This window comes from Sapajus apella, unplaced genomic scaffold (assembly GCF_009761245.1).
Source record: "Sapajus apella isolate SASKATOON/1434 unplaced genomic scaffold, GSC_monkey_1.0 scaffold18, whole genome shotgun sequence".
NCBI classification, from domain to species: Eukaryota; Metazoa; Chordata; class Mammalia; order Primates; family Cebidae; genus Sapajus; species Sapajus apella.
In genome coordinates, this window is record NW_022436958.1 from 15594482 (window position 1) to 15616853 (window position 22372).

The following is a 22372-nucleotide window of genomic DNA, read 5'->3' on the forward strand; positions in this document are numbered from 1 at the left end:
CATCCGTTAACGCATATAAATTGAACACCTGTTACATACCAGGCACTGCAGCATAGAGACATAATAGCCATCTTGGGGCTTACATTCTAGCAGAGAGGAGGAACACAATATTCAAGTCAGCATGTGACTGGGCTGACTCCTTTCTCCCTGCATTTTTTCCTTTTTTCTTCTGTTTACTATCAACTATGCTCATGAATGTTCACTTTAATAATATTCATTTTAAATGACTGAACTTTTCTCAGATTTTAAAAGAAATCAACCATACAAATTGATCATTATTTATCAGGCTCATTTCCAATTCTAACATTCAGAAATAAAAGCTAGATAGCTCTCTATAAATTGAACAAGTGCTGGAAAAGTTTCCTAGAGAAGATCAGGACACTTTTTTTGCAATTTGTACAATGCAGCTGTCATACCTTTTCAATTACCATGTGGATCCCAGCCTTTACGACACCCAATCTGCACATTTAGAGAATAAACCAAAATAAAAACACTGACAACACAGAGGTGTGAATAGTAATTATAATTAACCCTTTCTAAAAGAAAAGGTATATGTAATAGTACATAATAGAGTAACAATTGTAACTCGTCTTTTTTCTTTCCTTTTTACCCAAAGCATAAAGCAGAGATAATACGTTATACCAGATTAACATGCAACTTAAAAAAAGATTAATATACATATTAAACATGGAAATTCACCAGTAAAATCTTATTTGTCATTTTCCCCCAACTACCTCGACATTATTCTTCCATTTCATAATCAACAAGGTTCTACTTCTGGTCACCTGATAAATGCCCTGCATTCCTGAAACTTGACATTTCAGTCAATTATGGACACAAGAACATTGTTACAAGTATAATGAAAAACCACATCTATAAAGCAGCTGACTGCTCTGCTTTCCACAGAAACGCCCCCACTCCAACCTGCCCACTCCCTCCCTTTCCTCAGCACAAACATAAATATCCCCCAGTCATTGATGAAGCTGTGTTGTTGAAAAGGTCCTGACGCATTATTTCCCTAGATACCTAACACATCAGCACTGTGCAAATAAAATGCACCCAAGCACTCTAAACTTCTCACTTTTTCAAAAATTCCTTTTGTGCAAAATTTCCCTAGTATACAGAGAAACACAAGTTCACAAAATGATAAAGAGATGAGACAAAATTTCTGCCTCTTGCATGCAAATCTTGAGTAAAAACCTTTTATTGTTTTGGAAATTCAAATACAAGAAACCTAAGGTCTTCTTATTTGCTTGTCAAAGTGCATAGAGCTCAATTGGAAGGGATGGGGAGTATGTGGGGAAGGTGTTTTATAAAGAGACTAGGTGGAACCCATTTTTATCTAGGCTTCTCTAGAACAATATGATAAATAAGAAAGATTAAAGATTAATATCTACAAGAAGAATCTGTCATATTTAAAATCAATATGATTAGTAAACTGCATGTTAAGTACAAATTAAAATGATTAGTATACATTTCTCTCATCTCTAGCAACCAAGAGAGCCCTCATTAGACATAGCTGCCTCCTCAATGCTGTATCTTGAACATTAACCTAAAAAATATCTTTAAAAGTGCTTTGCAGGTATCACCTTATACCATGGAACAAAAGAGGGATATAAGAAAAGGCTACCCCAATCTAAAGGACTATTTTCAAGCAAAAATAGAGGAATTCTGTGTATCATCAATGTAAGATATTTAGGGGAAGGGCACAGTACATATTACAATAATTTAAAATCATATGCACATTTCACTTTCCATGCACAATGATTTCTAATATGAAACAATGTAACTATACACCACTGAAAATACAATCAAGCTTTGCCCCAGAATTTACAGTCAAACTCTATAGTCAGCTAAAAAAAAAAAAACAAAAACAAACAAACAAAAAAACCTGGAAGAATATATGATAAATGTATGAAGATTCTATTAAATAGTTTGATTTGTAAGTAGAATCTAAACAAAGAGGAGGAATTTGGACACATACACATATACATATGCACAAATGAAATGGCTCAACATCTAAATGGTATGACACAAAACTACTAATCACTTAACTATGAGAATCAAGAGGCTACTCTTATGTAAGCAAAGAACTTTTACTTATGATTTCAAACATACAGTTTAATTTTCTGTTAAAACTGTTTTAAAAAACAGTAGCAGGGTTCAGTTTTCTAGTCACTGCGTTAACTAATGCCAGGGACAGGACATACTTGTATTATTAGGAAAGAGACAAAATGGTGTGGCTCGTGTTTCTTTATATTATGGTTTGTTGAGGGTGAGATGGATACCTTCAATTTCAAGATTTTTATTCAAATAAAGTACAAATTGTGACAGAAACCCTCTAGGCTGTGTTATCAGTTAAGACAAGCACATGTAATACCACAGAAAATACATATAATTTATTAGATGGGCTTAAAATAAACACAAATCCATTTTTAGGCACTTCTTGAGTACACACTATGGGAATTTTCTATCAAAGAACAGGCTATCTAGCAGGCAATAGCATAAAGATTTAACCTTAGTTTTTAGAACAATACGCAAGGGCTAGACAATTGATAAGAAATATTGCAAAATGAATCCAAGTGCATCCTGTTACATTTCTTCACAATTTGACAGGACTTTGGGGTTAACTACAAAGTTACTTTTTAGCATCTGAAATTCTAATTTCTGGTTTTCTTTCCTTTTTATTTTATTATCATGGTCTTAATCTATCATACATTCTTTGAGGAAGCATGGTATAGAAGTTTTATTTTTGTATAAGTGGACGTTTAAAGACATTATCTGCATCTATAGTCAATGCATGACAATTATTTTGATGTCTTTTAAACAGGTTTATTCATCAGGTTTATTTCAACAGGTTTATTTTGTACAGTTAACCTTTTGATTGATAATTCCTTTAGACAGCTCATGTTTATCTTTGTTCTATAAGCAAACATGAAGAAAAAATGGAATGTGAGCAATAATTTCAAGGATGCCTTTAGGTTATATGCTACATATAAATTTGGTTTGGCATCTTTTTCCAACTCAAACTGAACTGGTATTCTGTGCAACATAACCATTCTTGGTAATAGGAAGACAATACAAATAAAACTTAATCCTGTTAATGCCTAACTAGGAGCTCAAGGAACTGGCAGAGTCTGGGTATTTCCCTATCTTTCTAAATCTACTTCCCAACATGTGAAGTTAAATTAAAAAGCATGAAAATGTTAAATACAATATAATTTAAAGAATTCTAATATTGGCATCTGTATGCTATATGCACCGCAAAGTGGTCTTCTGAGGGACTCCACCTCTCTGATAACGCTCTCTAATGAGCAAAGACCAAATCACTACCTCGAGCCAGTGGTGAGAAGTTAGCAAGGAACTAGAGAAGTTACATAGAAACTACTGATTTGGGCAACAACGGTTATAGACAAAGTTTAGAATAACCTTCAGGACAGAGATATCTTCACTGATAGTAAATGAAGATACAGGAGAGCAAGGGATACCTGAGCTATGGGGAAGCTGATCTTGAAAGCAAGAAGATCCAGATTACACTTGAAGAGTGGGAGGGGCCAAAGTTACATGGAGAAAGTTGTCTCTACCCAGCAGCCTTGAAAAAGGGATTGACGTCAAGATACAACTGGGCAGTTAAGAGATGACCCTGAAGTTCTGAGATAACCGATGATGTAGTACTATCTCCTATATACAAAGCAGAGCATACTACACATACATTCCCAAAAATGCCTGCAGAGAAAACTAGATAGTTGTTTAGTTTTTCTATTTACGCTAATATAAACAGGTTTTGAAATTGTCTGTACTGTATGTGGTTGCTATAGTGACAGCAAGAAATGTAAAGTGCCTATACAAGAGGAGACAATAGGGTCCTGTTTCTAGGCAGCTCAAAACTATATACTGCGACAAAATGGAAAAAATGTCAGGGACTTCATGCCTTTCCTCAAGCTCTGTGCACTTCTCACTGTAACGATCTACTAGGCACTTCCTAAAGGCCAGAAAATAAAACCTCTTCTTTCCTCTATGTCATCCCATGCTTCTAACATCACTTTCATTACCTATATTAAAAATGCCAGCCAGCAGTGCTAAAGCACTTTTATATTCTTAAGGCAAAATGTGGTATAAGAAAATAAATCCCCTAACCACTTCCTCACTATCACCCCTAAACCACCTGCCTACATTGTATCCTTTGCCTATTATGAGGACCAAGATGTACTGGGAAGATACAGAACTGGAAATTTCAAATAAGGACCCTTTATATAATGTGTAAGATATACCTTACAGATGCTATTATGACAAAATTAAACATATTCAAATCCTTATAGCATACGGTTACTTTTGCCAAGATATCAAAAGAAGTTATATGACTTCAAAATTAGTATCAAAAACAGGATATTTAAATCCAGCCACATGTACAGAAGCATCTTTGTTCTTCTCAGAGCTAAACACAATGACTCTACAAGATGTTTTCACTCAAAAGTGGCATATTAAAAACCCAAAAGCATCTCTCTTTGCTTAATTCCACTTAAACTACATACAAATTGCCAATATGACTTTTTACCAGCCTATCTTGTTTGAAAATAATACTGTTAAAATGATTTTGACATTTTCATATACAAATTTATTTTTCCCAACTATAATTTTGGTTTTATGTACGAGTACACAGATCCCACCTTATTTTTAATGTTCACCTTGAAGGGTAGAGAACAAAATCAAGTTTTATAAATGTAGCGTAAAATTCCACATCTTCTCATGACGTCATGTCAATAATCCACTACACTAAACCAACCGTAACTAGGTAGTGCATGATTTAAACTGCCAATTATGAATAAATTTGAGCCAATACCTTGATGACAAGGGAATGTGCTGATATCGTGTTAAACTGATGTGGCAGCAATCCAAGGGACTAAGCACATGATTATTCAAATTAAAAAATAAAAAGGACAAAAGATGTGGATTTTCTGGGGTACATCACAGAATATTTATCTGGTGAAACCACAATACAGATTTGGGTTAAGGGGATTTTTAACAGATAAGTAATTCTTTATAGAGATTTGAGAAAGTATGTGAACATGAGAAAAGCTTGGTAATTTAAGATTTACTTTTGTAAAACCAGGTGGACAAAGATTAAATTATGCTTGCGTTTTGAACATTATAAATATAAAACACAAAACATCCAATGTTAAATACTGATCTCCCATGCCTGACCTGGATTTAGATACTGAGTATTCCCCATTTTATAGAAAGAAACTTTCTAAGTTTTGTCAACACTTAAAGTATATAACATTATTCCTCACCAAAATCTTCATAAAGTTTAAAAGTGTGATATTAAAAGTAGTTTTTTTCTTAAATATGCTAAAACGTGGGTTTGGATTAACCTTCAGATTTTCAAGGCATGAAAGATACACAAATAGAGTATCCAAGAATATGTTTTAACACATTTAGGACAAGTTTGTTTACAGTTGTGACAGGAATACCTTTGAATTTCAGACACTGAAAAAAGATACCCTAAGCTAACATAAAGGGTGTTTTGGGTCAAGTTACTTCATAGTACAAATAATACATTGTATCAATGAATTTTTAAGTCAAATTCTTAAGATCATTCAAAAAACACTTGCATTTTATAACTGTCAAACAATGCATTTATGTAATAGAAGATACAACAAAATTTAGAAATAAAAAAATCTCACACTATATTTCAAGTACCAAAATAAGACATTATCAATGTTGCTCAGAAACACACCTAACTTTTACTCTGAAATTCATTTTAACTGCTTGACATACAATATAATACTTAAAAATAATATATCTAAATTGTTTACCAGTATTTATAGAGTGTTACTTTCCTGGGTAGACATGTTTCACACAACAGTTTTCAATTAATGCTGAGAATTCATTTGATCATTTTAATCGTAATTTATGATTCACTGATTAATGAATAATTTATTCAGTAATTTAGATGCCATAAGAACCACTGAAAGGAATAATATGATAGTTGCTCATGGTACAATCCTGCCCATTAGTAATACTAAGCCAAGAATCTGATAGCTATCCCACTCTGCTGAATTACATGTTTCCACATGTGTGATTTTAGTCAACAAAAAATCAATACACAATGTCATGCTTTTTCCTTTTCCTTTTTTTTTTAACAAGCAGCTCATTGATTTGGGAGGTTGATTAGTACAATACAGTGAACATAGGGAGAAAGTATAAAATGGCACTTAACACCAATGTCAATATTTATCTCATTATGGTTATAAGGATATTATTAATATTTGTTATTTGTGTTTCTTTAGAACATAAATCAAAGCCATTAACTTGAACTTGAGGTATATACACAATATACACACAACCTTAAGCAAAATACTTTTTATAAGTAACGTTATATTTTAAAATATTGGAAACTAAGTATCTGTGATTTGTAATTTTGACTTAATGGAACAAGAAGAAACAACATTCAACTAGGGAGGGTTATACTGATAATAAAGCTCTTAAAATTCAAAATGTCTTCCTCTCCCTTTGTACTTACCACAGGCTACACAATGTCCTGAGAGGATTCATTATGAGAAAAATGTCAATCACAGCTTTAAAACTTACTTTGGAAAAAACTAACGAGAAAGCAAATTGGAAGGTGAGACTTCATCTTTGTTTTCAAATAAGTGGTCTTAATTTTTCTTCTTATAGAAAACGTTTAAATCAGTTTATTATAAATATATCTAAACCATTAATTTTTGCAGCTTCCAGGTAAAGTCCAGCACTTCATTTACACAAAGTCTATGAGAAGAGGTCAGTAGAAATCATCTAATCTTAAGTCGTGACATCATCCATTCAAGTCCTTGGCACAATCTATAAAGAAAACAAAAATCATTTGATTAAATTCTGAACTAAGAAGCTATGAACAGCAAACTAAAAGGGAGTATTTTTCATTTAGCTAAATAACAAAGATTTAAAAATCAGTAATATTCAGTGCTTGGGCTGCTGCAGTGAAGCCATATTTTCATATACAATACATCCGTGCTTTTTTGTTTCTTTTCTTTTTTTTTAGGCTCTCACTCTGTCACCCAGGCTGGAATGCAACGGCACAATCAATGGCAGCCATGCCCTCCTGTGCTCAATCCATCTCCCACCTCAGCCTCTCTAGTTGCGGGGACTACAGGTGCGTGCCACCACGCCCAGCTAATATCTGTGCTCTTTTGGTTCAGTTGTATCTCCAGTGCCCAGAACACTGTCTGACACTTTAAAAAAGCTTTATAATTATACAAGAGTGCCCACAGAAAGTAACATGTCAAAAATATATCTAGCAATACACATCAAAAGTATTTAAAATATCAATACTCTGCACCCTTTTTTCTACTTCTAGAAATGTATCCTAAAAAAGATAATCAGACATAAACATAGACTTAAATACAAAACTGCTCTTTAAAGTACTTTTAATAAGAAAAGAATTTCTGTCTAGAAATACAGAAAAAAAATAAATTAGAGGACATTCAGATGATAAAGTATTTAAAACTTTCCTTTCAAAAATGATTTTATGATTCTCATCACCAGAAAATGGAGGAAATAAAACCATTTTATAACATAAAATGCTCATGATATAAATGAAAAATGGCAGGATATTAAACTAAATATATAGTAGAGTTATTAAAACAAAGCATACACACAATATGTATGTTACATAAAACAAAATGTAAGTATACAAAACTTTTGAAGGCAATAAAATTTCTTATCAGTAACATCAGTTATTACTAACAACTGTTAATTGAGCATAACCCAAAATACAAAAAAGGATGTAATTGTGGTCAAAGAAACTAAAAGTTTAGCAAGAGCGAAATGATTGTACACATTAAGTTACAACAAAATAAAGAACTGTTACAAGTATTAACTATTATCTATGACAAGCTTTTGTAGAAATAAAAATATTAAATTTCTGTTTAATTCAGATTTTTGTTAAGTATTTCTAATAATGTAAAAGAAGACATAAATAGAAAAAAGATGGTAATGAGGTAAACAAATGGTTGTTTTGGGGCGGTTGTCCCATACTTTTCTTCTGTGACTAGATTCGTTACTTTTAAACTACTGATAGGAAACAGTACACGAAATGATAGATGAAGAGATTATTTAACTCCAAACGAATAAATGAACAGTAGTTACCTAACAGCAAACTAGAAACTGACTTAACATCCATTCTCTTAATTGGATCTTTATAACACTGAGATCAGAATCTTTCCAATGTTACAAAGGAAACCCAGGCTTGGCAATGTTAGCAAATGGGAAAAGTAGAAGTCAAATGAAGCCACTCTCCAAAGTTTGTGACTTCCAGTCCACTGAATCAAAACAGTAATCAATACTAAAACCAGTAATTTAGACCAAGGTAGCTGAACTATAAAAGAAAAACAGAACATTGCTCTCAAAACCAAACTCATCCATTACTTTCCCATTTTTAAAACAAAATTGCTTTTCCTTTTTAAAATGAAATTGAATTAATATCTATACTAATGATACATTTTCCATACAATTAATTATCAAAGTATATAAATTAAATCCTATGTCAATCCTAGATCACTTGTCTTTATTGCCAAATATTATAAATCAGTGCTTTTGCTTAAGATATATTTGACAGAGAACATATTTTTACTTAAATGAATACATGGATAACTGGTATTATCTGTGATTTTTTAATGAATGTTTTTTTTTTTTTTTCATTAAAAAATCTTTTTTAAGGTTCTAATTATGCTCTTCCAAATGTTGGTAATAGTGCCTTCTATTAAGATTTAACTTCAATAACTTATTGTATTGGTTAATTCTTCGTCATGGTCCTGAAAGGAAAACCATTTCTCCCACTTGAGCTAATTCATCCATACCCCATGCTTCTGCCCTTTCCTAACACCTCAAGAACCTCGACCCCAACTTAAGACCTCTATTTAGAATCCTTCATTGCTAATTTCTTTCTTTTTTCCTTGGCTTTGAAATGCAATCATGCATCATTTAATGACAGGGATGCATTCTGAGAAATATGTCAGGTGATTTCATCACTGTGTGAAGAGCATAAAGTGTACTTACACGAACCTAGATGGTATAGCCTAGTCTGCACCTAGGCTCTATGCTATAAAGCCTGCTGCTCCCAGGCTACACACCTGTACAGCATGTTACCGTACTAAATTCTGTAGGTAACCATAACCCAATAGTAAGAACTTCTGTTTTGAAACATACCTAAAAATAGAACAGGTTACTGTAATCATACAGTATTTTAATTTTATGGACCACTGTCACATATGTGGTCTACCACTGACCAAAACACTATTCCAGGGTACATGACTATATATACAGATCCACCATATTTTGGAAAAGCAACAACAAAAACTGTACTACAGTTTGGTCTTCCTTTTAGCTTTTTATCCTACTTCCAACCTCCTCTATTTATTTCATCTCTCCTTCCTCTTCCTGCCACACTCTACCGTTTACAAAGCTATTTTTGTTTCCTAAAATCTAACTCCTCTTTAAACTACACTAATCTCATGCCCACTTTCCCAATGCACAGAATTTGTTCTGACAAACTGGTTCAATGTACTCATTTGTTGTTAATTCAATGGCATTCTCTCCATCTTCTTGGTCCTTGACCTTAGGTTTGACAATGCCAATGACACCACCTCCTTTTTGAAATACTTTCATCTCTGGGCACAACACAGGGCAAACTTCCACTATAGGCACACACTTCTCTTCCATCACTTATCATTCCAGAACCAAGGAACATCATTGCCACATCCTCTCCAACTCCCCTAATCCTTCTTTTGACCACATTTGTGGCAACAGTAAATAACCCCAAACTAGTCTCAGACATGAATCCTCTTTGATTGGAGCTTTTTTATGCATAAAATATCACTTAAAAATAATTTCTCTGTAGAACTGTTATGAGGATTAAATGAAGCACTATATGGAAAGCTCTCCAGACACAGGACATGCTCAGCAAGTGTCAGGTCTTCAGTTCCACTACCACCTTAAGACATATTTCCTAACTTCTCCAGCTCACATTGATACTCCCATTTCTCTGAGCTCCTATAGCAATTATAACAGCTATATGCTTACATGTTCAGTAGGTTTATATCTATTATGTTTACATTGTTTTACTATTTACAGAACCACCCTAAAAAGTCCCTGAATATACACATGAACTATAGCTTATGTCTGTCCCTTATGATGTTTTGTATACAATAGCCTTAAATATTTATGAGTTTTAAGATAATATACGTGTTTCTAAGCAAAATACATGTTTGATAACATCTAAGAGGAAGACTTCTTACCCCTCGCCAGTTAGAGCACAGCATGCCTGGATATGCCACTGGTGATCTTTAATAGAAGTTAGCTTCAAAAACTGGGAGATTTCTGCTACAGTCATGCATTCTTTAACATCTTGTTTATTAGCAAAAATCAGCAATCCAGCTTTTCTTAGGTCCTATTAAAGCAAATACAACTGTAAAGGCCAGTACATTTTTCCACATATTTTTCAACTTAATTAACAGAATCTTTTTCACAATCTTAGTAACCTAGAATTTCTCAACTACTGACATAAAAGCATCTCACAGCACAGGCTGATAACACATTTTTATACACTTGTATATGTTTACATATGTCTTTAGTCTTAGACTATAGTTTTTTATGGTCCTAAGTGCTATATTTAACAGTCATGTTTTCCAGTATATTTACTATCCACCCCCTAAATTCAAAACTGGGCTCAAATGGCTAAGAACTACCTTTTAGCCTAATACTTGAGAGCTCTCCAAAATTCTACCTTGCCTATACTTTTCTGCTTTACCTTACATCACTCCTATATAAGTACTCTGCTGTAATTAGCAATCGATCCACTGCCCTCTAAACAGTTTTAGGCACTGCCATCTCTATGTTGTTCAAATCATTTCTTTTGCGTATATTTCCTCCCCTCCAACCTCCTAAGCCAGACTTTCCCAATCAGGATTCCACAAGAGAATTAAGCTCCACAGAAAATGATTTGAGTTTACTACATTACAAATCTCCCAATTATGTACATAGCTAGTACCTTCTAGGTGCATAGGAAATAAATGAATTCATTACGATGTATGCCTTAAAGCTTAGGGCTTAATTCTCAGTTTAAGTTCTATCCTAAACCAATCCTATTCACCCTAATTTCTCTCACTGTGTATGAAGACTTCTTAGATTTGAATATACAATACGGCCATCTTGGAATGGCATTAAACTTACCAAGTTTCCCCAATTAGAAATTCTGTCACTTCAATGCTATGACTCAGAGGTAAGTTCTTTAAACTTTCTGAATTTGTTCCTCATATCTTTGATTGAGTATCCAATCTGAGCAAGACACCCACTACACTAATCCTTTTCCAAATATAATTGTGCATACTCCAAATCATGGGTATAATGTTTTACTCACAAAACAGGCAAAAGTTCTTAGTCTCCTTCTGCTCCACTCCTCTTTACCTGCCAATCTTTTTAAAGCCAGGGACTTCCTTGATAATCTGTTCAAAATCATGGACCTTTCTCCACAAAATGCACATATGCATCCATACAAAATTTTTTTAAGTTTATATATAATTTTAGGGTGTTAATACCCTAAATTCCTTACATGGATACTGGGTCAAGAATCCATGAAGGACATACTCAATAACTAAATTAAACTCCATAAAATTCTGCTTATATTAGGAGATATAAAATTAAGGTTTTGGTGCCATACTTGCAAGTTTTCACAACTGCTGAATGGCATCTGTCTTCTTAGGGATTTTGGTGAGATATTTTGGTTTTAATAATGTGTGTATGTGGTTGAATCAATAAAATCTTCAGTAGATACAAAATGACTCTTGTTAGAATATAGTTTTGATGATTCTTTCTGATGCAAATAAAAATATAAGTAGTATACTTGTATTTCTTACTTGGTCACAGGAGTTATGTAAAATATTTTATGTAACAATCAAGGCCGCGCACGGTGGCTCAAGCCTGTAATCCCAGCACTTTGGGAGGCCGAGGCGGGTGGATCACGAGGTCAAGAGATCGAGACCATCCTGGTCAACATGGTGAAACCCCGTCTCTACTAAAAATACTAAACATTAGCTGGGCATGGTGGTGTGTGCCTATAATCCCAGCTACTCAGGAGGCTGAGGCAGGAGAATTGCCTGAACCCAGGAGGCGGAGGTTGCAGTGAGCCGAGATCGCGCCATTGCACTCCAGCCTGGGTAACATGAGTGAAACTCCGTCTCACAAAAAAAAAAAAAAAAAAAAAAAAAAAAATCAAGACTGATTTTAATTACAGTGCCCTCTGCAGGATGGCAGCTATTAATGCTACCACAGTTGATAGTTATCTGAATAAGTATGGTCAGAAAGGAATACTGCTACAATGTTTGCAATTTTAAGATTTCATGTTCAACTAGTTTCACCTATATTTCAGTTCACCTGCCTATATAAAAGACAAAAAATTTGAAGAGATAGACTATAACTTGTATACATATACTCATTATCAAGGATATACAGTAAATATTTTTCTTTCCTCCAAAATAGAAAATGCAACCATTAATCAGCCAGGCATGGTGGCTCACACCTGTTATACCTGCACTTTGGAAGGCCAAGGCGGGTGAATCTCTTGAAGCCAGGAGTTTGAAACCGGCCTGGCCAACGTGGCAAAACACTGTTTCTACTGAAAATATAAAAACCAGCATGGTGCAGTGGTGCGCACCTGTACTCCCAGCTAATTCAGGAGGCTGAGGGATGAGAAGTGCTTGAACCCGGGAGGTGGAAGTTGCAGTGAGCCAAAAGGGTGCTACTACACTCCAGCCTGGGTGACAGAGTGAGACTCTTGTCTCAAAAAAACAAAAATAAAAGAAATCATTATCAATAGTTAATATGTGGCTGAGTCAATAAGTAGATAGACTTTCCATGAGATTTAATTCCTATCTTCCTATCTTCTAGGTTTCAGTATCTCTTGCTAGTGTGTACTGAAGTCTTATATAGGTCAAGTTTGCTAATGTTGACATGCTGAAAGAACAAACTTCTGACAAATACTTGGCACAACTTAGGACACATGGTTTGTATTAGTGTAAGTAATTTGTATTCATCACTCTTAATGATAAAATTATTTTTGGAAGCCCGTAAGTTGAAAATTAAAAAACACAAAAAACAAAGCCATTAATAAAAGGTCTCCAAATACCTTGAATCAATTTTTCTAGATCTCAAAGGTTCAAATTTTTCAGTTATTGATTTTTAAGAAAAAGTTATTTTGCCAATTTTTAAATATTTAGAAAGAGAAGAAAATCTTCATTTGCTTTTTATTATATAACCTCAAAACCAAGTATGTATACAAAAGAATAATAGAAAATAGATATATTGAATTAAGGCTGTTCATCAACTTGACTTAACAAAAGGTCAAAGTATAAGGTGAACAATGGTGATCTTTTGTACATAAGCCATTTGAAACACTTTAAAACCATTTCTGCTACAGATTTCTAGTTTAAGATATATTTAAGTTTGATCAAGGAGATGAGTAACAGCAATTGCAAGTCACATTTAATTAGAATCTTCTATATAGCATATATAGTTGTCAATTTGTTTCTTAAAACTTCATTTGTGAAGGTAACTCCTAGAAGCTGAGTCATTCTGAATAAAATTTTAGACTCTGGTGTTTGAAGCCATTTTAAATTTAATGAGTTCTAAAGTTTTACATTTCACTTATGATAAAGCTTTGAAAGTTATTTTAAAATTTTTTATAGTTTTGTATTTCTTAATGATGTAAAGAATGGTTATCGGTGATGACAATAAGATTTTGTTGGTTATGAAGTACATATGAAACATCCAACTAACATCGTGTCTACATTTACTCTTCACTCACACATTGTCACTTTTTGATCCGTTTGTCTCTCTCCAGAACTCTGCCTGTTTGGCTCTTCTTGACCCTACTGAGTGGCCTGCTCAAACTCCCACTTCATTTATAATTCCTTTCTTCTCTGGTCATCTCCCCATTCAGTCTCCTTTCCCTTTCCAACTAGGCCCTACTTATGTCTTTTTCTTTTTTCTTCCACTAATAGAGTCTGAGTTGGAACATCTAAATTCAAAACCTGGCTCTTAAAAAGCTAATCAAGTCACATAACCTTTCTGGGCCTCAGTGTACTCACCCATAACAGATAAGGTTAAGTGATCTGTGCAAGTTAATGCCCCCAGCTAGTAAAATTCAAAGACTTTGAACCCCACTACTGGGCTCTTCATATACTAATCCTGCTGCATATGGGCCGATTAGAGTAAAAATCAGATAGGGAGACTACGTGTTAACAGAACAAAAGATATAGGCCAGAGACAAATAACATTTGTATCAATTTTTCTTTTTCCAAAGTCTTCATAAAACCACCCTTTGGAATAAACTGAAAAACACTGCATTATTGCAAAATATGAACTTGAAAAGAAAAAAAAACCAAATCTTTGTCTTCTGCCTCTTTTTTGGCTTACTGCTTGTATCCCAACTAGAAATGGAATTTGTCAAATGAACAAAGAATGGCAAGATGTATTTTTGTAAATCTCCAAGAGGTTTAAATACAGCTACTGGAATTAAAAGTCCAAAATATGGAAGGGTGCATCTTGCTGGTCAGAAGGAAATGAGGAACCTCAATTTACAGAACTATTTTACTAGGTTAGGTTCCCTAAAGCCCTGAAAGTTTGCCTGAAATACACTAAAATTCTTAAAGGAAATCTCAGAAACAAATCAAATCAATAACAAAATTAATATAAAACTTCACTACAAAGATATCCTGGTTTTCCTAAGCTTTGCAAAAATTCACTGAAATAAAAAATACTCTAGATATCTAAATATTAATTTTTCTATTCCTGTCTATGAGTTGAGAAAGTAGCATCTGTAATAAAAGATATCTAAAAATAATCAATTTTAGTAAATATTATATAAATACTATATAATATTACGGTTATTATCAAGTTGACTATATTATTCAGTTTATTATTTAAATTTGTTACCAGTAATATTTTTCTACTTTAAAAAAATTTAATTTTAAAATTTATTTTTATTTCTACTTATTTATTTTTAATTTAATTTAATTTTTTGAGACAGGGTCTCACTCTGGCTGGAGTACAGTGGCAAGAACAGCTCACTGTAGCCTTGACCTCCTGGGCTTAATTGATCCCCTTGCCTCAGCCTCATGAATAGCTGGACTACAGGTGCATGCCACCACACCTGGCTAATTTTGTTTATTTTTCATAGAGATAGGGTCTTGCCATGTTGCTCTGCTGGTCTTGAATCCCTGGGTTCAAGTGATCCTCCCGCCTCAGTCTCCTAAAGTGCTGTGATTATAGGAGTGAGCCACTATGCCCAGCCGGTGTTTTTCAAGGACTATGAAAATGTAGCTGGTCATCTAATTTTTTTAGTCAAAGGGACAATATTAGAGAAACCTAACAGCAATTACATTTAAATATTAGTCGGCTGAGTAACAATCAAGAATTGCTAAGCACCCAGGTAATTTAAAATATCATTTCCAATGACAATTCTCTGTATAATTAATCTATTCAAAATGCAAAATGAAAGCCACTTATAGAAATTACTTTTGCCCAGGAAAATTACAAAACGAAATTTATCTAGGATAAGTGAAATAAAGTTCTGCAACTCAATCCATAATCTTTCTGCTGCTTCCAGATACACTTCCAAACTGGGAGATGTCAAAATAATAGAGCAGGCATGGCCAGTAAGTAACTTATTTTTAAAAATTTGAAATTGATAGGACCCTCATGAGAAACTAGAAAACAAAATATGATTCACATACTCTTCCCCCATATCTAATGTAAAAAGACTACTTACTTACCTCATGCGCTAACATTTTATAGAGTTCTTCTCTAGTTACAGAAATCCTCTCTCTGTCTGTACTGTCCACAACAACTATTACAAACTAAAATAATTATGAAAAAAATCATTAGTGATTACATAACTTGGTATTTGTAAAACTTAACATGTGTTTATTTGATATACGGGGTATTAATATCAAGAAATTGGAATCTCATGGTGTTGTTGGAAAATCAGAGCTACCTACTATACATTGTGAAACCAAAAGATCTGATTGATTTTAATCCAAATATATTTACTAATTTTTAAGAGGGAAGAGAATATGATACTAACATTCTAACTAATACACAACACATGTCTGTTTTCTAAATTAGTATGTCAAATGCTAACAGGCCTATATCCATCTCTTTGTACTACGAATCAATAAGAAAAACATACAATATGATCTTGAATATATTACTTCCAGGCAGATGTTATTTATTAATATCGACCTGAAATCCTGAAGGGCATGAGTATGGGAGTAAAATAATGTGACTTTTTTTAAAAAAATCAACCAATTGAAAGAATAAATCTCTATCTAAAACAAGCTCTCTTCCTTACATAAGTATCACCTGTTACCTGCAAGCACAACCCTTTCATGAACTGATGATGAAACTGGCATGAGAAGGTGCAGTGAAAAACTTGCGATGACTGTGGGACTGAGCTCCTCTGCACCTCTTCCTCGGCTCGGTGAGCACCCAAAAGCAAGGTTAGCAGGAACAGATGGAGACTTAACGTACTCACTTTATGTTAGCATTTATGATGCCCAAGTTGGTTCTGACTGCCTATTAGTAATATGCACTATTTACTTTTTAGACCTAGATCTTAATTTTTAAAGAAACTATTACGATTTTCTGAATCTTTTCTATTCTTCAGACTTCATCAACCAAAAGAGAGATGTATGAGAGAACTGTTACTTTAATTCTCCTCTCACTTGACAGCTTACTGATAGGTGGCTTTATCACTGTAAGGCCAATTTTATTCCAAGGTATTTTAATAAAGCTGTTAATTTTCAGATCGTTGGCATGAATATGAAACCTATGGCATTATGTACAGAGTAGCATATACACCTTTCTAATTATACACAACTTTCCTTCTAAACAATGATTAAATGCCTAATGCAGTGTTGGGAAATCAGGTTGTCAGATACACTTCAAGGTTTCTTAATAACTTAAAAGTCAGCTTTATACAAATATAAACCATGTTTTATTAACTTACAATGAACACTACAAAAACAATTGTCAGTCTTTTAATTCACAGGCCTATGCAATGAAGCACTCAAATGTCATAGGTCCAAAATTTTCCTTTGGAAAATAATGTGTAAATAAAAAGATATGATCAATCTAAAATGCCTTATAATCAAAAGAAAAATTATTTAATGTGCAACCGTGTTTTGTAAAAGAAAATAGTAAAACTGGCTAGGATTCAAACCACCAAAGCTCTCCCATTTAGTGAGCTAAACTCAGCCAAACATAAATAGAGAGAAATGAAATAACAAACTATGAGATGGAAGTCATTACAAAAACAACTACTTCAGACAAGTTCTGAGATCAATACACAATCAGAACATAATTAACCAATCCTCCCTATAGAGGTTCAATGATAGTAGACACATTAACGATGGCCCTGAACAGGAAATCAAAGATTTCACTACGCTTAAACTATTTATTTATTAACATACTGTGATATTTCAAATAGATTAACGATAAGGGCTCAAATCTAGATGTTTTCCAAGCATTCTGTTCATATAATTTTTAGTATGGTAAGAAACATTACCTCTGTGTTAGTATAATAAGTGTTCCAGGAAGAACGAAGAGATTCTTGGCCACCAATATCCCACATTAGGAAACGTGTATTATTAATCACTATCTCTTCTACGTTACTTCCTATTGTAGGAGATGTGTGTACAACTTCATTCATAGAACTGCAGGAAAAGTTTACATACATTACTATTAGAAGGAAACTAACTTGCCTGAACAATTTTTTAATCAAGGACAAACCAGTATGACCTCCTTTCATAAGTTATAACTAAATATCCTTTTCCCACTAGTTTATAACATGAATGAGCTAAGGGTTTAAACAGAGCTGGAGCTAGGTCATAGGCTATCTGGCACATACTAGATCATTCTAGGAAACTATAAAAACAAATATTTTTTCTTTCTTTTTTTAACTGGTACCCAGGCCAGAGTGTAGTGGCGTGATCATACATATCAATGGCATGAGATTCACTGCAGCCTTGACCTTCTGAGTAGGCTCAAGCAATCTTCTCACCTCGGTCTCCCAAGTAGCTAAAACTACAGGTGTGCACCACTATGTCCAGCTAATTTTATAAAGTATACATATATATATTAATATATAGCTTATAAAGACATAGGAGTCTCACTGTCTTGCCCAAGAGGTTTCTCAAACTCCTGGCTTTAAGCAATCCTCCCACCTCTGCCACCCAAAGTGTTGGGATAAGGGTGTGAGCAACCACACCGGGTCATATTTTTCTACTTTCTACAAACAAAAGAGCTTTAGCACAAAACAACTGAGCAACTCAATGCCAACTATATGTTCAATATCATATAGATTTCTCACTTTCTACAAACTGTTGCTGAGATTTGGCTCCTGGTTTACTGTCAACCTGCTTTCTTACAGGGTAACTTAGGTTTCATGTAATGTCTTACTGCATTCATTCATTAAATATTACTCAGGCAAAAAAAGTAACTAGAAATAAAATTTTTTTAAGACAGTTAATACTTACAATTGGTAAAGGATGGTAGTTTTTCCTGCATTATCCAGCCCAACAATGATAACTTTGTGCTCTGAAACAGAGAAAATATCGGTGATTTTTTTCAAAAAAGAAAAAAAATTAGATTATAGGAAAAAAAAAAAGGTTCCTTATTTCACCCTTCTATCTATGGTATAATTCAGTTCATGGCACTTTATACTTTCTTGGAAGTCAAAAGAACATCCTAGCAAGACCAGCAGAAGTGCGCCATTATACTCACCTTCCCCATCGCCATTATTCTAGAGACAACTCTCATCTTTCCAACCTCCTCTCTAGGAAGCCACAGCACTACAGTTTTACTAAATTATTCCCCTATCTTACAATGAAGAAACTTAAGGTCAGAAATAACTACCTATCACTCAGGGTTGTGTAACAATTAAAATGGCACACAGCAGTACCCAGCACTGAAGAGGAGAGAGTTCTTAACCTGTTTTGCTAGCCCAGGAAAAGATAAAAATTTAGTAGAACTGTACTTCAAATTTTGAATTTTGATCTTTTCCTGGGCTAGTGATATGCAGTATGATGCTCTCAAGATGCTGGGCAGTTACAGTGAGCTGCAGCTCCCAGTAAGCCATGCAATAACAAGGGTAAACAACCAATACTGCCTAAGAGTATATTGTGCTATCAGATGGTTTTGCCCAACTGGAGGATGTCAGTGTGCTGAGCACATTTAAGGTAGGCTAGGCTAAGCTATGAAGTTTAGTAGGTTAGGTGTAATAAATGTTTTGACTTAAGTTACTTTCAACTTAACGACAAGTTTATTGGCACATAACTACATCATAAGTTGAAGGGCATCTATAAACTGAAGTTTAAGTCACTCTCACTACATAAGCTGCACATATGTTTACAGCAAACATTTCTCTACAGCTACTTGTGGTATCACCAAATGCTGGAATTATCCTAATTCTCCATTTAGGGAATCAGACTAATCCTTTAAAGTCTAGCTTTCCATGTAGAATCACTTTCTCTTGCTTTCCCATACTACCTCTAATCTTGCACTTATCCTAATTATTTACATGTACACTAATCTCAGTTTAACGAGGTGTCTTCAACTATATAAAATACATATTAATCATTTTTACACTTCTAGTGACCACAACTCTTCCTGGCATAAAGTAGGTACTCAATAAATATTGAATGAATATGCATTCTATAAGTAACGAATGTTGAGGATTATAACACCTCAGAGCAAGATCTTTATAATTCAAATGGTAGATGTTTTCCAAATAGATGCCACTTACCAAAGGAAATTCCTAATGATCTACAGGAACCTCCTATTATACAAAAATAGGAAGATTGAGTAAATAAAACATTTTAGTACAATCCATTTTATCCAGTCATCTATGGGTAAGAAAGAGCAGGTGGCTTAGAACCACTAGGGTCCTTAAGTGACATGATCACCTGCCCCTTTTATGGGTTAAGAATTACTTTAAAAACCTACGGCCTAGGCCGGGTGTGGTAGCTCATGTTCGTAATCCCAGCACTTTGGGAGGCTTAGGCAGGTGGATTACCTGATGTCAGGAGTTCACGACCAACATGACCAACGTGGTGAAACCCTGTCTCTACTAAAAATACAAAATTAGCTGGGCATGGGGCTCATACTTATAATCCCAGGTACTTGGGAGGGTGAGGGAGGAGAATCGTTTGAACCCAGGAGGCGGAGGTTGCAGTGAGCCAAGGTCACGCCATTGCACTCCAGCCTGGGCAACAAGAGCAAAGCTCCATCTGTGGCCCTTAGTCTCCCAGGTCTACAAACAATTCTGCTGCTATCCCAGAATAGACAGGACTCAAGAGAGGGCAATTCATGGAAATGACTAGGACATAAATAAGAACAGCAAATGAGTAACATACATAAGACCAAATGTTTAAAAATGAGTGACAAGTACAGTCTATCCCTGTTGAAATGCGTACATGGTAGCTGAATTAAAATCAGATGATTACTTGGGGAGCATGGAATCCCAACCCAAAAAGTGTTACAGGCTGCAATGACTGATGTGAATCCTTGCTCTCACTCTTGTTGCCCAGGCTGGACTTCAGTGTCACAATCATGACTCACCGAAGCCTCAACCTCCTGGGCTCAAGCCATCCACCTACCTCAGCCTCCCGAATAGCTGGGACCACAGGTGTGCAACACCACACCTGGATATTTTTTTTTTCTTTTGTAGAGATGGGGTGTCCCTGTGTTGCCCAGGCTGGTCTCAAACTCCTGAGCTCAAATGATCCTCCCACCTCAGCCTCAACAAGTGCTAGGATTACAGGTGTGAGCCACTGTACCCGGTCTGAATTCATCTTTAGAGCAAGGCCATGCCTGCATCAGGGCCAGGTAATCGAGTCCTTGGGACAAGGTATCTTTGTATCTGGAAAGTTTTTAAATAGCATGGCAATTCTTCCTTTCTAACTTCATTTTTCTATGTCCCCAAATTAAGCATTCCCTTTTTGATGACACAACTCTTCTTCGGTTTTATTAACACAAGCATCCATAAACATTTTGCTATAGCTAGAATTCATTATCAAGCTATACTCTGATCTCTGACTTGGACAAACGTTTTTAGCTTCCCAGGTGAATGCTGATTTTTAATTATAGCATTCCCAAAATGTCAGCTTATTTTTAAGTTCTAGGACTACATCCCCTCCCCCAATCCCATTCCTCCAATGTATTAGCTACAGGACAGAATTTAGACAGACTTGTCAATACTTGGGAAGAAAATACAATTACTCTGACCAATGAAAGAAATGGTACCCTAAAAATAGTACAAAATTAACAGGAAAAGTCCAAAACTAAACAAAAATATAGGCAAGAATCTATGATACCTAACAATAAAGAATGACTAAAAAATGTGTATATGTATATATAATGGACACAGAGGCCACACAGTAAAAAACAGTACTCTCTTAGTTTCTTACAAGGTTAAGGAGGTTAAATACTTATTCCTACTATGTTACCATTTTTTCAAAATAGTTGGGTACTCTTCTTTCATAATTGCTTTCAGAATCTGAGGTACGCCATTTGGAATATTCCTAATGGTGGCAAATCTTTTAAACTCTGAAGATGAACTTGACTTTAAAGTGGGAGATGAGCCACCTGGTACCATCTTGGTCATAAGGTAAAAGGTATTTAAAATTAATGCTATCTTTTTGTTGTTAAGTGCAATATGAAGACTGATTTAAAAATTTGTTTCCAAAGAACTTTTAAAAGGAGTTTCAAAAGATATGTTGAATAGTAGGACATATCAGTGGAAAAACTATATAGCCTCCTAAAATTTTAACTTTAAAGTAACACCTCATCTGGCTTCAGCACAGGAATTTTTTAAAGTGGTCTCCTTACTGCACTCATGTCACTAGGACTTGGTTATTATGTCCTAATTCCAAACCTCGTGCTTTTCTAACGGTTCTGTTAGAAAACACTAGCTCGTATAGCTTCTCGGCCTTTTGGCTAAGATCAAGTGTAGGAAAACTAGCTAGGCAAAAACTACTTAAAAAAAAAAAATCCCAGCACTTTGGGAGGCCGAGGTGGGTGGATCACGAGGTCAAGAGATCGAGACCATCCTGGTCAACACGGTGAAACCCCGTCTCTACTAAAAATACAAAAACATTAGCTGGGCATGGTGGCGCATGCCTGTAATCCCAGCTACTGAGGAGGTTGAGGCAGGAGAATTGCCTGAAACCAGGAGGCGGAGGTTGCGGTGAGCCGAGATCGCGCCATTGCACTCTAGCCTGGGTAACAAGAGTGAAACTCCGTCTCAAAAAAAAAAAAAAAA

The 22372-nt window shown here is 34.7% G+C and overlaps 1 protein-coding gene across 1 annotated transcript in view; it reads right to left on the reverse strand.

Moving 5' to 3' along the window:
- Positions 1-508: 508 nt before the first annotated feature.
- Positions 509-22372, reverse strand: part of ARL5A (ADP ribosylation factor like GTPase 5A) — a 30515-nt gene continuing 8651 nt past the window's right edge. The window contains exons 2-6 of the mRNA XM_032286417.1: positions 18588-18648; positions 17618-17765; positions 15825-15908; positions 10293-10444; positions 509-6840 (exon numbers count right to left, since the gene is read on the reverse strand). Coding sequence (XP_032142308.1) covers positions 6792-6840; positions 10293-10444; positions 15825-15908; positions 17618-17765; positions 18588-18648 — 494 coding nt within the window. The 3' untranslated portion in view covers positions 509-6791. The remainder of the gene's footprint in view (positions 6841-10292; positions 10445-15824; positions 15909-17617; positions 17766-18587; positions 18649-22372) is intronic.